Source organism: Mastigoproctus giganteus, chromosome 9 (assembly GCF_048544385.1).
Source record: "Mastigoproctus giganteus isolate SK-2022 chromosome 9, ASM4854438v1, whole genome shotgun sequence".
Lineage (NCBI taxonomy): Eukaryota > Metazoa > Arthropoda > Arachnida > Uropygi > Thelyphonidae > Mastigoproctus > Mastigoproctus giganteus.
Genome location: NC_143583.1, coordinates 169718524 through 169744631, shown reverse-complemented (window position 1 = coordinate 169744631; position 26108 = coordinate 169718524). Strand labels below are relative to the sequence as shown.

At 37.7% G+C, this 26108-nt stretch overlaps 1 protein-coding gene across 3 annotated transcripts in view; it reads left to right on the top strand.

Moving 5' to 3' along the window:
• Positions 1 to 26108, top strand: part of S1P (membrane-bound transcription factor site-1 protease) — a 680544-nt gene that overhangs the window by 549132 nt on the left and 105304 nt on the right. For all 3 annotated transcript variants that reach the window (XM_090381734.1, XM_090381736.1, XM_090381735.1), the window contains exon 23: positions 5485 to 5528. In XM_090381734.1, the coding sequence (XP_090237860.1) occupies positions 5485 to 5528 (44 nt within the window). The remainder of the gene's footprint in view (positions 1 to 5484; positions 5529 to 26108) is intronic.

Here is a 26108-nt window from a genome sequence, read left to right as displayed (position 1 = left end):
CTCTCACAAAAGCTTCTATATACCTCGCTCCAAATTTCTCTTTCTCTTCAGACAACTTAGAGAGCCTAATACAGTGGTTTTCACCCGAGGTGCCGCGGCACTTTAGGGTGCACAACAATGTTCCAGGGTTGCCACGTAATTTGGCTTTAAGTTACTTAAACTTATTTTATTTTAGTTTTTAAATTTATATGTTTATTTCATTATAAAAAGGTGTACAGTATCTTTTTAATTTTGTGGTGATCTATAATTGATGTTTACTTAGTGCCTCTATATAAAGAATAAAATTATTATATATTGCATATATATATATATATAATTTGTATCATGAAATGTAATTTTTATAATTATATTATTGTAATAACTACACACACACACACACACACACACACACACACACACACACACACACACACACACACACACACACACACACACACACACACAGGGAGAGAGTCGGACCTGACAGGCAGAAAATTGAGTAGGGGTGCCGCAAAATAAAATAAATTACTTAGGGGTGCCGTTATTAAAAAAAGGTTGAAAATCACTGGCTTAATAGATCAGCTACCATCTCCCTTCTATTTATTCGGGGACTTCAATGCTCATCATCCGCTATGGAGATCTCCAGCAATAGATAAAAGGGGCAAACTAATAGAATCCCTGCTTGATACTCATCATCTTATCATGTTAAACACTGTTGAGCCTACCTATATTCATTTGTCTATGGGGTCCATGACTGCTATAGATCTCTCAATCTGTTCTCCCTACATATATGCCAATACGGAGTGGTGAGTTCTTGATAACCCACTAAACAGTGATCATCTACCAATCCTTTTGTAAGATCCAAACATGAGTAAACTTGTCCCCCCATTGCAATGCTATCCAACTGGAAATTCCATAAGGCTCGCTTGCATGAATACGCCTCTCTAACTCAGTTTGACGATGATATAATACAGTCCCAGCCCATAGATAATTTCACTGATCATATAATCAACCAGATATTACAAGCTGCTACGTCTGCAATACCTAAATCTCTGCCTGGGAAAGGTAAACATAGCAATTTCTGGTGGAATCAGGATTGCTAAACAAGAAAAAAATAGAGTTTGGAATTTATTTTGACAATTCCCTACAACTGGTAATCATTAACTTTAAAAGACTCAAGGCCAATTTCTGCAAATTAAGAAGAAAAGCAAAGAAAGATTCCTGAATGAGCTTTACTTCCACTATTAAAAAGGATATGGACAACAGACTCATCTGGAAGAAAATCCAAGCACTTAATGATAAATATGTGCAGTCCCCAGCCTCAATCCTAAACTGGAAAGGACAAGAGTTGGCTACACCAACAGAAATAGCAACTGCATTAGCCGAATCGTTTGCCAGTGTATCAGCACTGTCCACATGCAGCCAAACTTTTAAAAAAATTAAGTCATCTGCAGAAAATCATAAAATAAACTTCTCTACCATGGTGCCACACCCGTATAATCAGCCATTCATATTAACAGAACTTTTACAGTCTCTCAATAAAACATCCAGTACTGCTGCTGGTCCGGAAGGAGTCTGCTATATAGTGTTAAAAAAGTTAAATAACAAAGCAGTAAACTCCCTGTTGAATTTCTACAACTGAATATTTTTAGAAAATGCTTATCTGCACTCCTGGCGTCACTCAATTGTACTAGCATTTCCAAAGCCAGGGAAGGATCATGCCATCCTGCATAATTACAGGCCAATTTCACTGACTAGCTGTTTAGGCAAAGTCCAAGAAAAAAATTTCACAGGTGGCTAATGTGGTTTCTGGAAGCTAACAATCTGCTAAACCGAAACCAGTATGGGTTTTGGAAAAAATCACTTAACTTTAGATGTGATGATCAAAGCAGAAGCTAACATCCACAATGCTTTCATAAGGAGAGAACATCTAGTTATGGTTAATCTTGACATTGAGAAAGCCTTCGGTACCACGTGGAGATATGGTGTCCTCCAGGACCTTCATTCTTTTGGTTTAAGGGGGCAGTTGCCCCAATTTATACAAAACTTCATGTGCCACAGAATGTTTTAGGTCAGATATATGAACAGCTTATCTAAATCATTTGAACAAGAGGAGGGTGTACTGCAAGGATCCATCCTAAGCACAACATTATTAACAATAAGAATTACAAATATGACACAAGACATACCAAAAACAGTTGAATCATACAAGTTTGCTGATGACCTCATTATCTCCTGTCAGTCACAAACTATAAATACCATTGAAAGACAACTTCAACTATCCATAGTCAGAATAGAATCATGGTTACTAGAAAATGGATATTCCTTAGCAGAAAATAAATCGACTGCAATTCATTTCTGTAAAATATGCAAATTACATCCGGATCGTGAAATATATTTCAAAAACAACCCGATTCCTCTTACCAACAATTTTTGTTTATTGGGTTTATATCTAGACAATAAACTTAATTTTTCCAATCACATAGCCTACCTTAGAACGGCCTGTCTAAAGAAACTAAACATCTTAAGAACTGTCTCTGCTAACTCTTGGGGTGCTGATAGACACTGCCTCTTACATCTTTATAAAACTTTAATTCGGTCCCATGTAGATTACAGATCACCTGTTTAGGATTCTACAAGAAACAGTTCCTTGCTACGTCTGAATACCATTCAAGATAGTGCCCTAAGGATAGCCATGGGAGCCTTCAGAACATCTCCAGTCCACAGCCTGTATATTGAGGCAAGCGACTGCACCTCAGATGAAAATCCTTACTATGTAGCTATGCTGAAAAAATTAAAAGTATTCCATCTCATCGCAGCTGGGAATACCTGTTTGACCCTCAGCATATAATACTATACCATAATAAACCTAATGAAAACCGCCCAGCGGGTCTTAGATTGCAAGAACTGATGCCTAGTTGGAATATTAACTTTCAGCATATCCTCGAAGATGATACTCCTGAACATTCCTGGATTCAATCCACACCTTCTTGTGATAATTTCTTTCTGAGAATGGGAAAAGCCTCCCTGCCAAACAACAACTTACAGCAACTACATGAAACCCACACTTCATAAAACTCAGAGAAACTACTTATTTATATTGATGGCTCAAAAACAGATGAAGCTGTAGCTACTGCAGCAATTTTCTCTACCTTCTCAATAGCCATGCCTCTTCCTACAGAATGCAGTATCTATACAGGAGAATTGTATGCAATAAAATTAGCCCTAGATAATATAACCAAGCAGCAATTCAAGCAAGCTCTTATATACACAGACTCCTTAAGTGCAGTCACTGCCTTTCAATCTACTACTTCTTCCTACCATCCTATTCTGAAACAGATCCAGTCTCAATTATATCAATATCAAACATCCAAATGGATGGTCACATTCTGTTGGATCCCTGGTCAATGTCAGAATTCCAGTTAATGAATGTGCGTATTGTGCTGCTAAACATCCTGATAACGGATCTTTCTGCCATCTAAAAGTGCTGGACACTGATTATAGATCCATTATTAAAACAGCATGTAGGAATCAATGGGCTGAACTGTGGCAAACTCAAGTCAATAACAAACTATTCCAGATTAAAAAAGAACCTCAACTGTGGACTTCTAATTTCATGAGAAACAGGCAAGATGAAGTCATTTTGGCAAGACTCTGAATCGGTCATTCCTATATAACTCATCTGTTCCTGCTTATGGGAGATAACCTGCTCAATGTTCCTTCTGCCAATCCCAACTAACAATAAAACATATTCTCATAGAGGGTCCTCAATATTCAAGTATCCAGAAATCCAGTTTTTGCTCTCTATCCAACTTTCTGGAACCTTTGACTTTACAACACATACTTGGCAATAATGCAGATTTTGAAGCTCTTTTTCAATACGTGATAAGCATTAATATATATAATCATCTCTGATAACTATATTATAAAAGTTTCAGCCAAAAGTTAATCGTGAACAGGCACAATATGGCCAAGGAGGCCCTTGTGCCGAAAAACACCCAGCACAACAACAACAATTAACTCAACCCCCTAATTGTCAGCTTTCAAAAAAGCACCATTTCACTCACCCAAACTTTAAATTTCTTATACACATATTCTTGAGCAGGGAGGATACAAGAAATGTTAAAAATAGATATAACCCACAGAGTTAGCAACTCAGCTACACACATAAGCCACCAGTCTGACATCACTTTGTGCATGTGTACAGACTTTTCTAGTGAAATGAAAATCAGAGTACTTTCAGTACCCGATTTTCATTTTGTATATGGGTTGTGTGTGTGGAAATGTAACAGCTGCAACTGAAGAATAGAAGTAGCATTGACCAAATCCAAGATATCACCTGTTCCTTTAACAATGTGCACAGAAATCTTAGGCAATATAGAAAATTCTTGCAATGCAATATTTTTGGGCAGTGTCGTTACAAAGGACAATATTCTTGATGAAGTGATTGGATATCTATCAACCAGCATTCATCAGAATTTTGTCTATGTGGAAATTTCTTGTACAGTATTACAGTATGGGATATTACAGAGAATGGTTACATACATATCATATAAAGCAAGTGCTAGGACTAGGACCTGGAGATGCAACAATCAGAGCTTTTTGTACAAAGTGGTGAATGAACCCAGTTGCAAAAACTATATACTGTGGTCATTGAAAAACCCTCATAATATTAGACAAGCATCTTACCAGTATGAGGTTAGTACAAACATTTGAGTACATATTTTTAAAGACAAACTACTGAGTCCACACATTATAGCAAGTCATTTATCCTTTATCCTGTTTTCTTTCTCCGTGAAAAATCCATTCTCTTAGATGTGCCTCTTAGGACACACAGTCATTTGGCTACAGTATTATGGAACTCCTGTTCATTGTGGCTGTGATGTTAGGCATGCTCAAGGAGGTACAATTATTTGGCCACTATGATTTGGTCAATATTCATATATGGGTCTACATGAAGAAGAAGGCTTAGCCAAAGGAATAATGATACAATAGCAGTTAATAGTCACAATCAAAATTTTTTCACTAATATGTATAACAGTCCCCGTTCACTGTTGCAACCCACTGCATCTGTTTATATTGTATTGACACCTCTGTTTAATGCTCAAGGTAGCCACATTGAAGTTTGGCTGTAACTCTTTTGTGAGTATGAAACTTATTTCTTAATTATGTTACTACATTGTGTGAATTAGTAATGTTGTTTTATAAATTTTTATTCATTTTATTTACATGATCATTTTCAACGATAAATTTGTTACCAAAAGTTGTAAAATATCTATACTTTTTTTAAAACTGTATGACCATGTCTGAAACTGGAAGTTACATTAAAAAATTTTCAAGCACTTTTATCTCTAAAACTAAGGAATTTTCACCTCCAAATTATTACCAAATCATCTAATTTATTTAGAGATCAACAGAACACCCTCTATATTAAGAGTTAAAGGTTTATTATTATATACTTTGTTTTCTCCCATTAAAGTTTTATTATTCTTGTGCTTGTTTTAGTGATGAAGTTTTTGAAGGAGAATTTACTTTTGGAAATCATGAAAGTAAGTATTATTTATCAAATTAAATGTATTTCTGCTTTTTTAGTTGGATTAAGTTTAGCAGTTAAAAAAAAAAAAAAACTGCTAAACTTAATCTAAATACTAACCTAAAAATAAAATCACAAACTGTCTAATTACATTAATTCACTTTGTATGTTTTTAGAATAAATAGAATTTCATTACTTTATTTTATATAATTCATATACTGGATGCAGACAAACTATTCACTGGACCAAACAGAAAGATTTGGAGAATTTGCCTTATTAAAGAAGAGAATTATTTGTAAATTAAAAAGTAGCCAAACTTTACCACAGTGACAAGGGTACTATAATTTATGGGATTGATTGGGATTGAGCATAATAAAATTTAATACCAAATGAAGTGAATTCTGCTTGTTTTTTAGGAGCATTAGCAACTAAGGCCATATTGCTCCGGGGATATGCAGCGGTCACGGGCTCGAACCCCGGTCTAATCAAGAAGCGTGTGCTATGCACTGCTGCTCCTGGCTACGGAGGCGCCGTGAATTCTGCTGATCTGCCTTAAAGTGTTTCTCAAAAAACACTATAGCAAATTCTTTCAATGGCTAAGACCTTATGAGGTAGTTGCACCTTGCATGCAGGAAGTTTCTCTCTCACTCTCATTGTCATGAAGCAATCATTTAATGCAGCAAGTGATCAGAATATAGTAAACTTCTCTAATTTTTGGGAGAAGACAGAGAGTGGTAATCAATGGACACTTCTCTTCGTGAACTAATGTTATTAGTGAAGTCCCCCAGGGTTCATTGTTGGGTCCATTGTTGTTTTCTGTATTCATCAATGATATTGATGATGGTATATCGGGTTTAATGTCCAAGATTGCAAATGATATGAAGGTTGGCAGGGTTGTTAATGACACTGCACTGCTGCAACAGGATCTAGAAAAGCTGAGCAGATGGGCTAAGAGATGGCAACTGAAGTTTAACATTGACAAATGTAAAGTACTGCATATGGGAAGCAGTACCCCAGAGTAACATATCAACTGTGTGGTACTACACTGACAGTGGTAGAGCGTGAAAAGGACCTGTGGGTAATTGTGCAGGCAGATATGAAGTTTCTGAGCAGTGCAGATGTCTGCAAGAGTAGCTTATGGTATCTTGTCAATGATAAAAAGGAATTTTTCTAGCAGGGATAAGGAGGTGATTATCCCCTTGTATAAGGCAATGGCCAGGCCACAACTTAAGTACTGTATACAGGTCTGGAGGCCTCATTTTAAGAAGGATGTAGAACTGTTGGAACGAGTACAGAGAAGGACAACAAGATCAGTGAAGGAACGAGTACAGAGAAGGACAACAAGATCAGTGAATGGAACAAAGGGTTGCTCTTACGAAGAAAGGCTTAAGTTTTGCAAATTACAGTGTCTGGAGACTAGGCACCTGCGAGGTGATCTGATTGAGGTATATAAAGCTTTGAATGGTTTGAGCATGCTCAGTGCTGATGGGATTCTTCCTCTTGCTCAGAATAATCGCCTGAGAGGGCAGAAATTCAAATTGAGGAAAGACAGTTGTAGTTTAGATGTGTGGAAGTTTGCCTTTAGCCAGCGGGTGGTTGATTGCTGGAACAAACTTACATCTGTCGTTGTAGAAGTTGATAGCTTAAATAGATTCAAGGCAGAAATAGACAAACATTTGGAGCAGGTGGATGGGTGAAATAAGAAGGGTCTGTGTTTTTTTTTTTTTCCCCTCTCTCTGGCTGATGCTATATAAGCTTCTTTCTTGTATCATGTGCCCCGCTAACACTAAATGCTAATGCTAATTTGACTTCACTAATTGAGACCTTGAATAATTTGAGCGGCCTTCTTTTTTAGGTATGTATTTTATTTATGCAGAAAGGAGGATTTTCTTAAGCAAGAATTTAAAAGCATAATTCTGAACTTTTTATTCAGAATGGTTTCACAGTCGCTTCATGAAAGAAGTAAAAGCGTTCAAAAAGGAAACATTAAGTTATTTTTTATTGTTAAATAATGCAACTGCACATCTTCCTGATTAAATTTTATCATCTGATGATGGCAATAGAGGAGGCTAGGGGAGCAACACGTGTTTCACAGGCTGCTAAGTGGAATTTTATTTATTGATTTGAAATTATTATTTTTCTATAACTTTTGATTTAAATTTAGTAGTATAGTATTTTTTTCTGATTAATTTGGTGTATTTATTCTTTACTTGGCCTTTGTAATTTTATAAAGAACACAGTCGACTTACTTCTTCCAGCATTATATTGATAGAAGCATTCGAATTCTGCTGCCATTGTTTTTGTATTGATATAGCAGATGCTGGAAGTTTCTATGTAGTTTGTAACAGTATAATCAGTATCAGCAGAGGATTTTAAACTATAATTTATAACACTACTTAATTGTTTAAATAATTACCTTTATCTGTAACGTACGACATTGATATTCATAGAGCTTTTAGAATCAGTGATTTGGTATAGACATAATATCACAAATAGCTCGTGCAAGGGTTCGAATCACATACATTGGCGGTGGATAGTTAAATTTATTAACTATTATAACTACTTCAAATTTACAAATGTAATATTATAGCTTAATATGTATAACTTATACTTGATAGGAGATACAGAATTCATATAATGTAAACTTGGTAGGAGACACGAAATACGTATACTGTAAGCTCGATACTGAAATATATATATAGTGTTATTACTGCATTGGAAAATAAGTTTACTGTAGTATTTTTAATTGTATTGAAATTGAATTAAAATAATGCCACAGAGCCCAAAAGAAAGAAGCTCAAGGTAGTGGGAGTGCTGCAGTTTTGGGGGAGAACTGAGGGGGATGGATGGTTGTCCTCTGAATCATCACAACCTTTTGAAATGTACTGCTTGTTTGATGTTTATGGAACTATCAGGAAAGGGACATGATATTACCTAGGGAGATGTCTTTGTATGTGCTCGATGTAAGGAGTGCGAGGACGTTAGGCATCATCTCAGCATTGTTATTGGCCTATATGAGAGCTTGAAGAACTGGGTGGATGTCCTTGAAAGATTTGAATTTTGGGCGCCATCAAGCTCTCAGCTGCCCACATCAACACCTGAGCTTGCACTTGATCATCAGGCAACACAGCGGCAATCCCCAAGTCAGAATGCACTGCTCCCACAGATTGTCGTCTTTGTCATCCTGGTTTTGGCACATTATAGCCTTAGTTGCTAATGCGCCAATAAAATTTAAACCAACGAACCTTGTCATTCCCATTTTCCAAAGTCACCAGACTTGGGCATCCACAACTTTCAAATTTATATTGCACCCTCCTTCCATGATTTTCTATGGTGTCCTCATCTTCTCTTCCCTTGTGGTATCCACTGATAAAAAATTTTAGGCCATATCTCTTCATTCATGCATGGAATATGTTCAAACCATCTCAGCCTCTTATTTTCAATTCATTCTATAATATCTTCATCTGTGTGCAAATGCCTTCTAATTTTCTCATTTGTAATCCTTTCAAGCTTGGAAACTCTAACACTTCGATGAAGGCAGTCCATCTCTAGGGCCCTAAGCTTCTTTTTTGCCACCCTCTTTTAGTGTCCACACTGCACAACCGTAGCAAAGTACCAATTCCACTAACAACTGTCCGATATGGTTTTTTTTTTGGCTCTAAGGAAGATATTGTTGTCCCACCAAATATTGAGAGCACAAAGAATCTTCCTACTTTGATGAATTTGTGCGCTAACTTCCTCTTTCCCCAGTCCTTATTTAGTAATAATACAGCCAAGATACTTGAATACAACAGGTTTTAGATGTGTAATTTACAATTCATCTAGATGCTCCGCTGTGCTTAGGAATTCTATTTTCGTGAAATTGATATTGAGGCCCCATTGATTATATGTAAGATGCAGTTTTCTTAACATGTATTCCAAATCATAAGCTTCTTGTGCTATGATGACCTGATCATCAGCAAATTGAGATTCCATAAATATCTGTCATTTATAGGTACAGTCGGTCCTCATATAACACGTGTTTACACTACACAAATTCGATCATACACGATTTATAAATAGGGGAACGATATCTTATATAACACGAACCAAATTTGCTTATGCACAATTTGTCTTTGTGTTTACAAGAAATGGCAGTCGAATGCAGAATCACCCCAACCGAACGCAACATGATAGGAATGAAGAGAAGATTCTGAAAATGTATTTGTTTTATATATCGGTGAAGGGGAAACACATTTCACCATAATAATGTAAAAACCAACACAATTCCAGCTATCGGTATAATCGCAAATGCAATTAGATAGTTTACTACCAGTTTATAACAGATTCCATTAGCAGAAAGGAAAATGGAAATTGTTTTTATTGTTTTATGGTAGTAACCCCTAGAAATGTGCTTTAGTAAAATGTGTGGTCTTAATAGTGTATCTCTGCCTTTACAGTGTTGTTTATTCAGTTGCTACACGCGCACAGCTTTGTTTATGTATATCACGCGTGCCTCCTCATTTTGTAATTGTGCTTTATTCCCTAAAAATGAGTAAAATACTTAAAGGTGTGAAAAGGAAGCATCCTGGTGAAGACACTGCAGATTCAGAGAGAGAAAAAAAAAAAAGCAATATCGATAAACAGAGTCGGACTGGGTCAAAAATTCTTACCTGAAAAAATTTATAGTGGCCTCATACTATGGTTTATGGCCAAAATCACACCGGCCTCCGGCCCACCGGAGTTCCCCCGGTAAGGCTTATGGCCAGTCCGCCTCTGTGGATAGAGAAAAAATATGAAATTATAAAACGCTTTGAGCGAAATGAAAGACCATGTGATATTGCACGTGCTACAGACCTAAATGAGGCAACGCCGAGAAAATAAAAACAACTTTGATAGCAGGAACAACTCAAAGTGTAATTAAAATCCATTAGATTAAGACACAAAGAATTGGAAGAGATGGAACGGCTGTCATCTGTTTGGATAGAATATCAAACAAAAAACAAGTTTGCTTACGATAGAAGCAAAAGCATTAGCAATATTCTATTATGTAATAAAATACTTAAGTAATTAAAATGCTTACGTATTACGTATTTTATTACGTATAATAATAAATAATCATAAAATACATATTTTATTACGATTATTTATTGTGTTTGGTAATGTTTTGGTTACAAATGTGTGTTAGCATTAGCATTAGCATTAGTAGAGGCATTTGATGCAAGAAAGCAAGCTTATGCAGCATCAGCCAAAAAAAAAAAACAAAAAAAAACCCACTTCCACTTCACCCCCTCTGTTCGTTCAAAATACCTGTCTTGTTCAATCTTGGGTGGTCGGCACCTAACCCTATTTTTCCCATAGGGTCTGTTGTTTTTATTACACGATTTTGCATTGCACGAGGGTTTCTAGGAACACAACTATCGTGCTATACAAGGACTGACTGTACTCCCATTCCACAATAGCTTCTTTCCCATTCTTGCAAGGTGCATTCCAAGAAAACATTAAACAATAAAGGTGATAAGCTACATCCTTGCCTCAGCCTCTTTGTTGGATAGATTGGGTTAGATAGAGACTTTCCAACTTTAATAAATGCCACATTGTTATTGTATAATTCCCTAATCAGTTCAACAAATTCTGGATCAGTTGACATCTGTTGTAGGGCTTTCCATAATTCCTTTCTGGGAACAAAGTCATAAGCCTTTTCTAGATCAATGAAGACAAAATAGGTATCTTTATTCCTTGCTCTTCTTTTCTCCATTATTTGCTACAGCATAAACAGATTGTTCACACATGAGGAACTGGAACTAAATCCACTTTGTTCTTTGCTAATCTTATCTTTTACCTCCTCTCATAATTTTAACTGAAGCACCTTAGAGTACAATCTGGACATAGTGCAATTCACACTTAGGCCCCTATAGTTCCCAGGATCCTGCCTATTTTATTTTTTATAAATAGATGGTTTTTTTTTTTTTTTTTTTTTTTACCTCACCTTTTTCCCATTATTATGTGGGGTCAGCGTTTTTATTGTTTTGGCATGCAATTTTTACGGCCGGATGCCCTTCCTGACGCCAACCCTCACCCTTTAATCGGGCTGGGAATATGCGGTGGTCATTCCCTGACCTGACCGGGCTCGAACCCCAGTCTAATCAAGAAGCGTGTGCTATGCACTACTGCTCCTGCCCACCTGGCTATGATATATAGCTAATTTTCCATTCCTTCACTGTTTTTCTTAGCTGTATACATCTGTTGAACAGCTGTGCAATCAGATCGATTAAACTTGGTGGTCCATGTTTAATAAGTTCAATTGCTATGGTCCCAAGGCCTGGAGATTTTTCGTTCTTCATTAATTGATATTAATTGATATTTTGTAATTTCTATCTTCTCTTTATCTATTGGTGGAGGGGTAATTATGTTCTGATATTGAGGTCTTCTTTCGTTAAAGAGATTATTATAATGACTTTCTCATGTTGACATATCAGTAAAGGTTTTATTCACTTGAGATTCATTTGTTTTTAGTGTTCTCAAGCTTTACTAAGCTTCAGATGATTGTGTTCCTCCTAATGAGCTGTCAGTTTCCTGCCATCTTTTTTCCCCATGCTGCATTCTTGGATTCAGCAATTTTCCGTTTAAGTGCTCTATTACACCTTTTGTATTCTTCTCTATTTTACCGAATTCTCTTCATTAACCATGTGTTATAGGCTCTTTTCTTTTCTTTCACCAACCCAGCTACCTACTCGTTCCACCAATACTGTTGTTTATATTTGTTATCCATTTAGCCTAATGCTTCATTAGCTGCCTTGTGTGTGGCGGTTTTAATGCTGTCATACGAGATATTCACCTCTTCTGTTTCTTTAATATGACACACATGGTTCCAAAGTCTACTCTGGTAAAGATCTTTAATACTGTCATGAGATAGTAGTTCCAGTTATATAAGTAATATTTTCTTGAATTACCCTATTGTCTGGAATGGTAGTACAGTAGAACGTCAGTTATCTGGAATAATTTTAAATGCTGATTTTTCTTCTTCTTCTTCTTCTTCTTCTTCTTCTTCTTCTTTTTTATATATTAATGGTAGTATTTCAGACAAATATTTATTATGTCATAAAAGTATTTCTGTCTTTTTTTTTTTTTTTTTTTTTTTACATCGTATATCTGGCGAAATGTTGGATTAGGACTAATGAGTTTTCTCGGAAATCATGAGTGATAGAGTTTAGTCATTCACTTCCATGAACCCAATTTTTCATGACATATTTTGTTGTCTTCATTTCATATTACTGTATGTTTAGTTTAGCTCCAGACTCGGTAAGAATAATATTGGCCCAAAACTGTGCAATTTATTATTTTTCTCAAATTTTTTTAGGGTAAAATGTCAGCGAAAATAAAACGTGTAGTTCTAACATTGCAACAAAAAACTGAAATTATTAATAGAATTAGAAAAGGTGAAAATTTAGAAAATCTCACCAAAGACTTTAATGTGCGGTTTTCAACATCAAGAAAAATTCCAATGCTAAATCAAAATTTAGCATTAGCATTAGCATTAGTAGAGGCTTTTGATGCAAGAAAGCAAGATTATGCAGCATCAGCCAAAAAAAAAAATAAATATATATATATAATAATAATAAATAAATAAATAAAAAATAACCACTTCCACTTCACCCCTCTATTGGTTCGAAATACCTGTCCAGCTGAGCCTTAAACTTATTTAGGCTATCAACTTCCACGACAAGGGATGGAACTCTATTCCACCAACCAACCACCTGCTGGCTAAAGGCAAATTTCCTCACGTCTATCCTACATCTGTCTTTTCTCAATTTGAATTTATGCCCTCTCAGGTGATTATTCTGAGCAAGAGGAAGAATCCCATCAGCATTGAGCATGCTCAAACCATTCAAGGCTTTATACACCTCTATGAGATCACCTTGCTGGTGCCTAGTCCCCAGACACTGTAATTTGCAAAACTTAAGCCTTTCTTTGTAAGAGCACCCCTTTGTTCCATTCACTAATCTTGTTGCCCTTCTCTGTACTCGTTCCAGCATCTCTACATCCTTCTTGAAATCAGGCCTCCAGACCTGTATACAGTACTCTAGGTGTGGCCTAACCATTGCCTTATACAAGGGAATAATCACCTCCTTATCCCTGCTAGAAAATTCCTATATATCATCGACAATACACCATGAGCTACTCTTGCAGCCCGTCTGCACTGCTCAGAAAACTTCATATCTGCACTACTCAGAAAACTTCATATCTGCACTACTCAGAAAACTTCATATCTGCACTACTCAGAAAACTTCATATCTGCACTGCTCAGAAAACTTCATATCTGCTTGCACAACCACCCCCAGGTCCCTTTTTTCTCTACCACTGTCAGTGTAGTACCACAGAGTTGATACGTTGCTCTTGGGTTGCTGTTTCCCATATGTAGTACTTTACATTTGTCAATGTTAAACTTCATTTGCCACCTCTCAGCCCATCTGCTCAACCTTTCCAGATCCTGTTGCAGTAGAATAGTGTCGGTAGTGTCCTTGACAACCCTGCCAACCTTCGTATCGTCTGCAAACTTGGACATTAAGCTGGATATACCATCATCAATATCATTTATAAATACAGAAAACAATAATGGACCCAATACTGAACCCTGAGGGATCCACTAATAACATTAGTCCACGATGAGCAGTGTCCATTGATTACCACTCTCTGTCTTCTCCCCCTCAACCACCCCTTTATCCATAGCAGCAATTTGCCTCCAATGCCACACTGCTCCAATTTGTGCAGCAGTCTTCCATGTGCAACAGTATCAAAAGCCTTTCTAAGATCCAAGTATATAATATCAAAGTTATTCCCTGCATCCAGTTCTTTTGTGACTGCATCATAGTATCCAATCAAATTGGTCAGGCAAGACTTCCCCTTAACAAAACCATGCTCTGTCTGAGCTATAACTGAAGTCTTGTCTAGATGATCCTGCAGTGCTTCTTTAGCCAGTGCCTCCATTAATTTTCCAGGAACAGAAGTTAAACTAACAGGTCTATAATTACTTGTGTGGCCCTTTAATCCTCCTTTGTGAATTGTGGTCACATTTGCACATCTCCAGTCCATGGGTACTTCCCCTGAGTCCAAGGAAGCTCTCATAATTATGGCTAAGGGTTTGCTTACTTCCTTTGCTGCCTCCTTTAATATAACAGGATAGATCCCATCCACCCCAGGTGCCTTTCTTGTATTTATTTTCGACAATTTCTCCTCCACTTTACTCTCAGTTATTACAAGATTCTCTAGTTTACTGTCAGAGTTGAATACACCTCTGGCATTCCCCTCGCTAAATAACTCCTCATATGTGAATGTCGATGCAAAATATTAATTCAGTTTGTTTGCTACCTGAGCAGGATCATCAACAGTTGACCCATCGATATCAAGTGGACCAATCTGATTCATCCCCTTCCTTCTAGAGTTTACATAAGTAAAGAACTCTTTACTGTTTTTCTTTGCATCCCTTGCCAAAGATTTCTCGTAATCTGCCTTCGCCTGCCTAACCTCCGTTGTAACTTGGTTACAGATCGACTTGTATCTATCATAGGTTTCTGTGTCACGTGTTAATTTGTATGTATCCCATGCCTTTTTCTTCTCTGCCATATGTCTCATTAGTTCATCTGACATCCACTTAGGCCTAAACCTTGAACAATATTTCTTAGTTTGTATGTAAAGCCTGGTAGCTTCCAAGATAAGTTCTTTGAATGCTTCCCATTTTGAATTTGCTGTTGGTAACATCATCAGTTGGTCCCACTGTATAGAATTTAAATACTGTCTCAGTCCATCGTAGTCGCCTTTACGAAAGCAATAAACCTTCCCTTTACCCCTAATGGTAGTTACCTCTTTGAGTAAATCCCACTTCAGCACACTGTGATCACTGCCACCTATTGGTTCATTTACCTGCAGATTCTTAATGCATGAAGAATCACTACTGATAATAAAATCAAGAGTATTACTCCCTCTAGTTGCCTCCCGAACATGCTGATGTAGAAAACAATCATCCAATAAATCCACAAAAGCCTTGCTAGTGTGTGAATGACTAGCCCCCAAATTCCAGTCAATATCTGGGAAATTAAAATCCTCCATTATAAGACTCTCTGATTTACTGGCCCACTCTATTACCCCGTACAGTTTCTTATTATTCTCATCAGAGTCATTAGGCTTATAGCACACTCCTACTCTCAATTTTGATGTCCCAATGCTTATGTCACACCAAACTGACTCGACACTGCACTGTCCAGCAATGTCGATTGGCTTCAGTTCCTTGGATTTTATGTATTTCTTAACTAATAGCATAACTGCTCCTCTCTTCCTATCCTGTCTATCCTTTCTGTAGACATTGTACTCCCCAAATTCCAGTTCTTCATTCCTTATATCTGTGTGACACCACGTCTCTGAAATCCCCACAATATCTGCCTTTGATGTTTTGAGCAATACCTCAAATTCATCAAATTTATTTACTAAACTCCTAGCATTGGTGTACACGCAAGTGTACATGCACCTGTTCTTTTTCTTAGCTACCCTAACACAACCTATGTGTTTATTTGTACCCCAATGATTCCCAGCAGTTTCTGAAATATCCTGCATCTTATTTTCCAGACTGCGGCTCATTCCAATAGAAGCAGTGCAAGAATCACTTTCACCTCTGCCAGTGGCTACTGTTAATCTATTAGTCCTTGTATCTCCCCAAGCTAGCAGTTTTCCGACCCACCTAACACTGCCTCGATAGCATCAGGAAATATTCTTGCACCCTTTCTATTTATGTGTATCCCATCCCTGTAGAAGCAGTCTCTCCTGTTAACAAGTACAGACCAGGCTGAAAAAAATTCTACCCCTTGAGCCTTGCACAATCTTTCCAGGGCCAAATTGATCGACAGGGCTCTGATCATATACTCCCTCCTATCGTGTCTGGGCAGAATTGCAGACACTTTCAAATCCCTAACTACTAAAATGGAAATGTCTGCACCAGGTTTTAAGATGAGAAAAGAGAGAGTTACAATTGCTATGTGTGCAAATGCTACTGGATTGAACAGATTCTCTGTGCTCATTATCGATAAGTCAAAAAAACTGAGAGAATTTAAAAATCTTGCTTATTTTCCTGTTTTCCGAGACTGGTTCAGGAAAACCTTTTTTTTTTTTTTTTTCCTGAAGTTAAAAGAAAAGATAGAAAACAAAACAAAAAAAAAACTGCCAAGGTTTTACTTCTAGTGTATCGGATAATGTACCTTCCCATCCTTGTGAGAATGACATTAACAGCATTGATCCAAATTTTCAAGTTTTATTTTTCCCACCAAACATGACTTCTCTCATTCAGCCTTTAGACCAAGCCATTATTGAGGCTTTTAAAAAGTTTTACTGAAAAAGGTTATTACGACGTTTGCTGTTTTCTGACGAAGATTTTGGAAGGCATCATTTTATTTTATAAAAGTTTGGACAATTTGAAATCAGTGTTTATGATTGCTGAGGTGTGGAACAATGTTTCTGAACTAATGCTTGCCTGTGGATGGCGAAAACTGTGGCCAGAGGCTGATTCAGGAACAATATGTAGCAAGAATATTTGACCAAACTCACTCCCGAAGGAAGAATTTGTTAAAATTCTTTCCATCATTCTTGGATGCGAGGATTGTGACAAAAAAGACATGGACGAATGGCTTTTATCTGATGCCCCGGATCAAGGGTTTCAAATGTTATCAGATGACGACACTGTCTTTGCTCATTTAAAAGAAGAAACTTCTTGGAATTATAGTGAAGAAGAGGAAGTTCCCGTCAAAGAAAATCAAGGGCCAACAAGTAGCAAAGCTATTACAGCATTAGAAACAGCACTGAAATGGGCAGAAAAACAGGACGAATACTATAAAATCAAATCGATATTGTTAAGGAACTTTAGAGGTTTATCTCTCAAGCCAAAGCATAAATCTTTGGCAGTAAAAAAAAAGGTCAGAACAAACGAAACAAAAAACAGTCGAATATTATTTTAAAAAACTTACTCTAAATTTTTTCCACATAAAATACATATCTGAATATACATACATATATAAATGTGCGAATTTTTATGTATGTTATTATTATTTTTTTTTTAATTAAATAAATTCGTTTTTTTCATGATATTTAAAGGTTTTTCTTTTACTTTAATATATTATAACAGAATTTATTTAATCTTTCCATTTTATGCTTCTTCTGGTATTTGAAAAATATATCCACAATCATCAGGTGATGATCTGAACTACAGTTGGTACTTCTCATTACCCTGCTATCTTTTGTTGTCCATTCTGACTTCTGGTGAAAAATTATATAGTCTATGATCAATTTCTGCTGGAAGAATGGTCGCTCCCATGTATATCTATGGATATTTTTGTGTTGAAAAAGGTGTTAATTTTCAGGTGGTACTGTTTGCAGAGATTGATAAGCCTTTCACCGTTGTTATTCGCAGTCTCTTCACCAAAGCGTCCACTGCATCGTCATTCCTTTTTGATTCTACCAATTCATTTAGATCTCCTGTCAAAAATATTTATTGATTCTTCTTATCTATTTGTTCATAAAGCATATGGTAGAACCTGTCCTTTTCAGCATCAAGCGCATCATCTACAGGTTCATATATGCCCAACAAAGCCATTTCCTGGCTATGTGTGTTGATAATGATTTTTATGCACCTTTCATTAATTTGATCTTAGCTCTTAATAAATCCTTCTAGTCTCTTACCCACTAAAACACCAACACTTGCTTTAGGTCTTTCTGATTTTTCAACCCCACTCCAGTAATGAGCATAATCTACAATCTGTTCATTTCCTTTTCCTTTTTTCTTTATTTCGGTCATGACAAGTATATTGCCATGGGTGGGCTTCGGCCCAGGAAATGGCTGAGGTTAATGGAGAAATGACAAGTATATCAAGGTGCATCTCTTTAGCTTCTGCAGCTATCTCTTGTGTCTATGTGAGCTTCTATGAACATTCCATATACCAATATAAATCTACCTTTTCTGTACATTGGTTATTTTCCTTTAAGTCCATCCGGCTTCTTTGTAAAAATGTATTTTTAGCAGTAAAGTGTTTTTCTAAGTGCCAGGGTGCTGGCCTGATGCCTCACCCCTCAACGTGAGGGACCAGGGATTTCAGTCGAGGTTACCTTCCCCTAGCCTTTGCTGATCCATTAGCTCTTCTTTCGAGGCAACACTTATAAGGCGACATTTTCTTGTCTTGACACAGAGATGTCATTGAGTTATTGTGGCATTTAAAAAATAATGAACTTGGCACAGTTCATTCTGCCACACTCTGTTATCTCTGCCGCCTCGGTCTGGGACTGCTTATTGGTTATTTGCAGCTAACCAGCCTAGTATTGTGCCATTCGCTATCCATCGCCTGTGATCCGTCAGGTAGCTGAGGCTTACCCCAGAAAACAAGAAATATATTGCAAAAAGGATAGGTAGAATAGGACTGGGGTATTATTGCTAGGGGCAAAAGTTGACATTGTAGAGCAGATATCTTTTAAGGGCACAAAAGGTGATATTGTTGTACACGTTGGCACTAATGATGTTAACAGTAGGAGATCTGCGGAATTACTTAGCAAGTAGAGGGCAATGTTGAAAAAAAAAGTTGCAAGTTAGAGTTAAATTTTAAAGTGGCTGCAATTCTGGCCAGACATGATGAGAGCATTGTCAATCAATTCAGCCCTGGAGAGATTGCGCAAGACTCGTGGGGGGGATAGAATTTTTCTCAATGTAGTCTGTGCTTGTTAACAGGAGAGACTGCTTCTACAGGGATAGGATACACTTAAATAGAAAGAGTGCAAGAATATTTGCTGATGCTATCGAGGCAGTGTTAGGTAGGTTGGAAAACTGCTAGCTTGGGGGATACACAGAATAAGAGGTGCCTCCGTAGCCAGGTGGGAAGGAGCAGCAGTGCGTAGTACATGCTTCTTGATTAGACCGGGCCCATCACCACCAAATACGGAGGATGCGGAAAGGTCAGGGAATGACCACCGCATATTCCCGGAGCAATATGGCCTTAGTTGCTAATGCTCCTAAAAACCAAACAACAACAACACAGAATAAGATATTAACAATGGCTGCAGGCCGAGGTGAAAGTGAATCTTGCACTGCTTCTATTGGAATAAGGAGCAGCAGCCTGGGAAGCAAGGTGCTAGGAATTTTTAGAACTGCTGGGAGTCATCATGTAACAAGTAAATACATGGGCTGTGTTCGGGTAACTAAGAGTAAGAAGGTACACTAATATGACGATTCTTCTAGCATGTACACTAATGCTAGGAGTATAGTCAACAAATTTGGTGAATTTGAAGTGCTGATCAAGATATCAAAGGCAGATGTTGTGATATTAGAGACGTTGTGCCACACAGATATAAGGAATGGAGAATTTGAATTTGAGGAGTACAATGTGTACAAAAAGGACAAATGTCAAATGTGTTGGTATTCTGGACCCCAGGGTTTCACCCATTCGCCACTTAAGTGCATCTGTGATTAGGCTTTTGCCATGTTCGGTCATACATATGTAGTGTAGGATTTGTAAGAGTTGTGATGTGTTCTATTGGTGTGTTGTATGACCGGGATCTTAACAGGCACGGAGCATCCAACACCTGGTCAGGCGCTCCCTACCTCCAATCCTTTGCCACGTGGAGGCTTGCCAGGTTGTACACATCTTTTACTGGGTCCGCCAGAGACTGGCTCTGGGAGGGCCCTGTGAAGGAAAAGAGAGGGAATAATGGGAGAAGTATGGGTATGGGGGGTGGAAGGTAAGAGTAAAGATGGGGAGGCATAAGTAGGAGGCTTCACCTGGAAAAGGAAGTTACTAGGGGAAGAGTGGAAGATACGAAAGTGCAATCTCACCCTGAGTGGTCCCTCGGGGTCAGCAAAAATCCCACCCTGGCAGCAAGCTGCCAAGATCAGAAGTGATCCCACCCCCTGATGGGGGTCAGCAATGGGTATCTTGTCCTGGTACACGTAAAGTGGTGCTGACCTGTCTCAAGATGAGGTCATCGTTGATCCCACCCTGTATAGTAGGGTCAGCTTCATATTGGTTGTGTAGTCAAGTCCAGGATGTTTTCTTAATCATGGTTGTTCTTTCCATCTTTTAGTTTCCTATCTGTGGATAATTGTCTGGTTTGGGATAGATTTCAGTTTTGGTAAGTCAAGTCCAGTGTTGTCACATTATTTTATTTTCTTTGGTGTATCCCCTAGTTGTTTTGTTTTAGTATTATTGTGGTTTGCCTCTTAAATTGTTGAGCTGCAAAGTTGCAGAATGCCCTATAGTTTTCCCTGTTCTGTACTAGTTCTGGTTCCTTTACTGGCTGTAGGTCCATTTGGTATCTGTATGTGCCGGGCAATGAAATAGCACATTTATATGACTCTGGCTGTTGTCAGTAGTGGCAGTTTGGGGTCTCTGCTATTCCCAATTGGTGCAGCTTCTCATTTAGGCTTCCATGCCCAGTCAGCAGAAAGATGGCTGGAGACTGGAAGAAAACCATGCAGAATATGATTTGGAATATTCTTCTGCTGTGGGGGAAAAAAGACTCTTGTAGTCCGCCCTAATGGGGTGGTCTCCCAGCTAGTCTGCCATTGTTCTATAAGTCTGTACCTAATTCTCTGAAGTTCCTGTTTTAAAGGTGCTGTGGTGTCCAAATTAATGCCTGATATTGGAGTTGGAAGGGCTCACTTGTATCTGTATTTTAGATAGTGATTGATGATCTCCAAGTGAATCTTCTTTTAGGACCTGCAGGGCTGGAGTAGATAGTGTCTTGCAGGCTTTTGATATTACTTGCAGTATGGCCCTTTGTTGTGCTTGGTTAAGCTGTTTTATGATGGTATACTTGTCAGCCCTCCACCCCCCCATGCTCCAGCAGCATAGGTCATTATAGATAGAAAGACTGCATGATAGTATAGATTCAGTGCGTTCTAGATTTTAAACCCCATTCCTTCTTTGCTGTTCTTACAATTAGTTCAGAGTATTTTTTAATTTTCTCTTTGAGATATCTGGTGGATGAGCAAAGGAGAGTTCGTCTTCTATAATGACACTGAGGTAATGGCAGTTGGTTGCTGGGTTTTATTTTTTCTTTGTTATATATTATGAAGGGAGGTTTATTTCTGTCTGCTGAGCCTTTTAATAATATCTGAATTGTTTTCTTGGTTGATACTGTTAGTTTGTGGTTTTGCTTCCAGATAACAAGGTCTTGTAGGACTTGATTTGTCTTCATTTCCAAGTTGCTCCTCGAGTTTCCTTTAATTAGTATTGCCAGATCATTAGCATATATGATGAATTTAACATCGGGATACACTCTGGCCAGCCAGTTGTCAAAAAACAATTTCCAGAATGTCAGGCCCAGTATGGATCCCTGAGGACACCACCTTGTGACTCAGTGGATTACCTTCCTATATTTTGTTTGTACTATGACCTCTCTATCCTCAAAATAGTGGCTTATCATTGCATAGAGGGGTTTGGATATCCCAGCCTCCCAGGATCTCTCCAGGACACTCTGCCACCATGAGGTATTTGCTTTCTGTTGTGGATCTTGTGTTAATGACCTCAGCAATTGCGTCCTGCACACTCCTTCCCTTTGTGAATCCATACTGGTTCCGAGTCCCCCAGACCTTTATCCTGGTAGCTTTGTTATATCCTGTTCTTCATGGCTTTCTCCATTGCCTTGCCCATGACTGGCAGAAGGGCAATGTGTCGGTATGAGCTCAGTTCTCGCACTGGCCTGGTCTGGTTTTGGGCAAGATTTTAAGGTTCACCTCTTTTCATTTCCTGGGGGAAAATGCTTTCCTTTAGGCATGCTTTATATGCCATCCTGAGCATATAATGCATATAATATAAAGCCTCCACCTGTATGTTATCCAGGCCTGGGCATTTGCCAGACTGCATACTGGCTATTGCTTCTTCCAGCTCTATGGAAATAATTTCTGGTTATTCAGGTTGTGCCTTGTATGTGAGATGGGCTGTTCTTAGATTATTTTGTACAGTATTTTCTCTGGTTGTCATATCCTGTATGATTAGCTCATCTAATATCTTGTCAATTGACTGTGCCAAAGTTGTGGTTTCAGTTTCTCCCAGAATTTTTATGGTTGAGTGCATTTCCCCAGGATTGAATTTGCCTGTCACCTGCCTGTGGACAAGCCCCCAAAGATTTGTATTGCTATTTTCTTGAATTAGTTTCTCCCAGGATTGTTTGTTCTGGGAGTATATTTTCTTATGGTAATTCTTCCTGTGGGTCTTGTATCTGCTGTATAGTGCTTCAATATCTTCCTTGGGTCTTTTATTCCTTTTTGCCCTTTGGAAATCTCTTCTAGAGGATCTGACCTGCGTCCTTATTCTGGTAAGTTTTGCTGTCCACCATGGCATGTGATTTTTTTTCTGTTTTCTCTTCCTCATGGGTGCATCACTTGCTTCAGTGATTATCTCCTATATGTCTTGAACTTGTTCTTCAGCTGTCTTTGATTTCAAAGTTGTGAGGGGACTGTCTGTAAGCTCAGTATTCTCTCAAGATTGTTCAAATATGTGCCAATTTGCATCCTTGACATCATACCTTTCTGTTTCTATCTCTTGAGATTGGCTTCTCTCTGTACAGATTTGGAGAATATATTTACATTGTTATTGTATTGTGGTCACTGGTTGTATAAAAACGTGGCCTTGCCAGTCTATTATGTTTCTTGCTATTCCTTGAGTTGAGAAGGTTACATCTATGTAAGATTGACCTATTATGGTACAGTAAGTGGGAATGGAGCCTGGTTTATTTAGGACTGTTAAATTATATGCTAGGATCAGCTCCTCCAGGACATGGCCCTTTTCATCTGTGTGGGGACTGTTCCACAGGGTGGAGCATGCATTAGCATCAATTCCTATTATGAAGTCTTGGCCTTTGAGCATTGCCAGGGCTTTGTAAAAAAGATGTGGGTTGTTTGCTGCACTGAAAGTAAGTAGAGATGATCTGCAACTGCCCAAAATGACCCTCTACTGATGCACAGGCTGCATCAGTGTTGCAAAGGCATGCCACCCTGGTTACTACTACTATGGAGGGCCAGCAATTGTCCTGCATTGCCCTCTTGGAATTGTGTAATTGACTCAGCTTGTACAAGTTTAGCACTTCAAGGGATACCTTTTTCTGTACCCTAATATGAATAGAGTTCCTGAATGAGCAATATCTAGATATGCTGATCTGGGGCTAGTTTTGGTTCATGATTGTTAGAGATCTTTGTGTGTTGATTTGCATTATTTTTATAAATTCTCTGTTCAACCAGTTATTGTTAGTTCTGTTATTCATAACTGATTTTATTCTTCAATTGATCAACTATTCTGAGGTATTCCTGACATTTGGGGCTTCTATAAGAATGATGGTGCTCCCTTTTTCTCATTTTACAATTGGAGCATTTGGGTTGTTTCTTCTTGTTGGGGCAGTCTGCAAATACGTGGCCACAGGTGCTTACCTCTTGCATACAGATCTTGGCAGTGTGGTTGTATCCAAGGCACTTGTAGCACCTTAACACAACCACAAAATCCTTAATTTCATGGGCTGTCCAGCCAACGTGGGCTCTGTTATTTTCATCCTGGAAGGCCCTCCTGATGCTTTCAGACAACTCTAGGATCCAATTTGTGCAATTTTTAGCATTAAACTTAGAAAAAAACCTTACCTTGATGAGGTTGTTCCTCCTGTGTACAGACTGAGTCTCTGAGATTCTTGAGATAGACAGGATAGGAAGGAGGGAGGGGTTATGCTGTTAGTTAGGAAACACATAAAATGTAAGGCAGTGCATCCAGTTGACATGGGTGGCCAGTACAACATTGAGTCAGTTTGGTGTGACATTAGCACTGGGAAAGCAAAAATCAGATTATAATTGGCTGGAATTTGTGGGTTTGTCATTCAAACGCTAGCAGGACTTTTGTGGATCAATCCTCCAAAAATGGATGATTGTTTTGTACAACAACATGTTCGAGGGGCAATCAGAGGATGTAATACCCTTGATCTGATTATCAACAATGATTATTCATGCATTAAGAATTTGCAGGTAAAGGAACCACTAGATGACAGTGATCACAGTCTACTGATGTGGGATTTACTTAAATATGTAAGTACCATCAAGGGTAAAGGAAAGGATTTTTGTTTTCGTAAAGGTGACTACAGTTGTCTCAGACAGTTTTTAAATTCTATACAGTGGAATCAACTGATGATATTACTGATGGCGAATTCTAAATAGGGGAAGCCTTCAGGGACTTAATCTTGGAGACTACTAAGCTTTTCATACCAACTAAGAAATACTTCAAGGTTCGGGTCTAAATGGATGTTGGATGAATTAATGAAGCTCGTGACAGAGAATAAAAATACATGGGATGCTCTTGGTTACTTAGTTCACAATGTGAACTAAGTAACCAAGAGTCTTGATGGGAGACTTTTGTAAAATGTCATCAACTGGTTATTACAACAAATGAAAGTTGTTTGTGTGCTTTTATAGGTGAAACTTAACTCCCAGGATGCATAACTAAAGCACGTGTTGGAAATTTTATGTATGTTCAACTCTATATTGGTGAAAGGTTGGCTTGTAGTTTTCGTATCGAGAACCACATTCTGCAAGCTCTGGAAAACCATTCAGTAGCTAAAGCTTCATAAAATAATAATTTATGATATGAATTTAATTTCATTAATGTTATTGTTGAGCCTATTTGAGGGTTATGGTTATGTGATTGTGCATGTTGGCTAAGTTCTGTTGTAGAATAATTAGATTTGAAGACCATTTAATAGGCTTTACTATTTGCAGTTTTGGTTGATCCAAATTTAACAGGTGTGCTGCCTATCTAGCATGCATTACAGTCGTGTTGACATTTGATAAGATATATTATATTGTTCATATCCTGAATGTTATATGTATATGTTTCTTTATACATTGTTAAATAATGTGCCTAGTCTATTGTATGAAGAAAAAATTAGAACTATGACTGGAAAATATGTCATGAAGCCGTCGGGCTAACTGACTCTGATATGGAAGTATGACTTTGATGCATTGTTTATTTATTGTTTAACTGTTTCGAAGTAAAAGGATTATTTATTTTATTTCTTGCTTCTGAAATAGTATTATGTATTAATTGAATTGGGTGTTTCCTTTTTGTAAAGGCGTTAATTAAATATTGTGATTTTGCTTCTAACAATAGAACAATATTTTGTACCATTGTAAATCTGATTGTACAGTACTGATTTTTTCACAGTACAGGTAATGTGAATGAAAATGTAGAAATTTACCCATGGGTGTTTTTTTTCCTATAAATACATGTAATTTTTGATTACATTTATAAATGTTAAGCGTAAGGAAATTAATACTCTGATGTTCTTTTTGTTCTAGAGTATATTTCAATCTATCATGTAAGGAATTAAATTTCTGTAAGAGATTATTAATGGTAGTTCTGTCAAAATAACAAAATGTCTTCAGTAAAACGTATGAATAATTTGATGTCTGATGGGAAAGGATCTAAAATTTGATTTTCAGCTAAATAAATTTCAGAATGCAGGGCTGAAAACCAAATCCCATAGGGAGCCTGTATGCGTGTTTATAGATGTCATTATTAAACCTAAAGTGCCTCACTTTTATAAGGGTTGGGGTTAATTC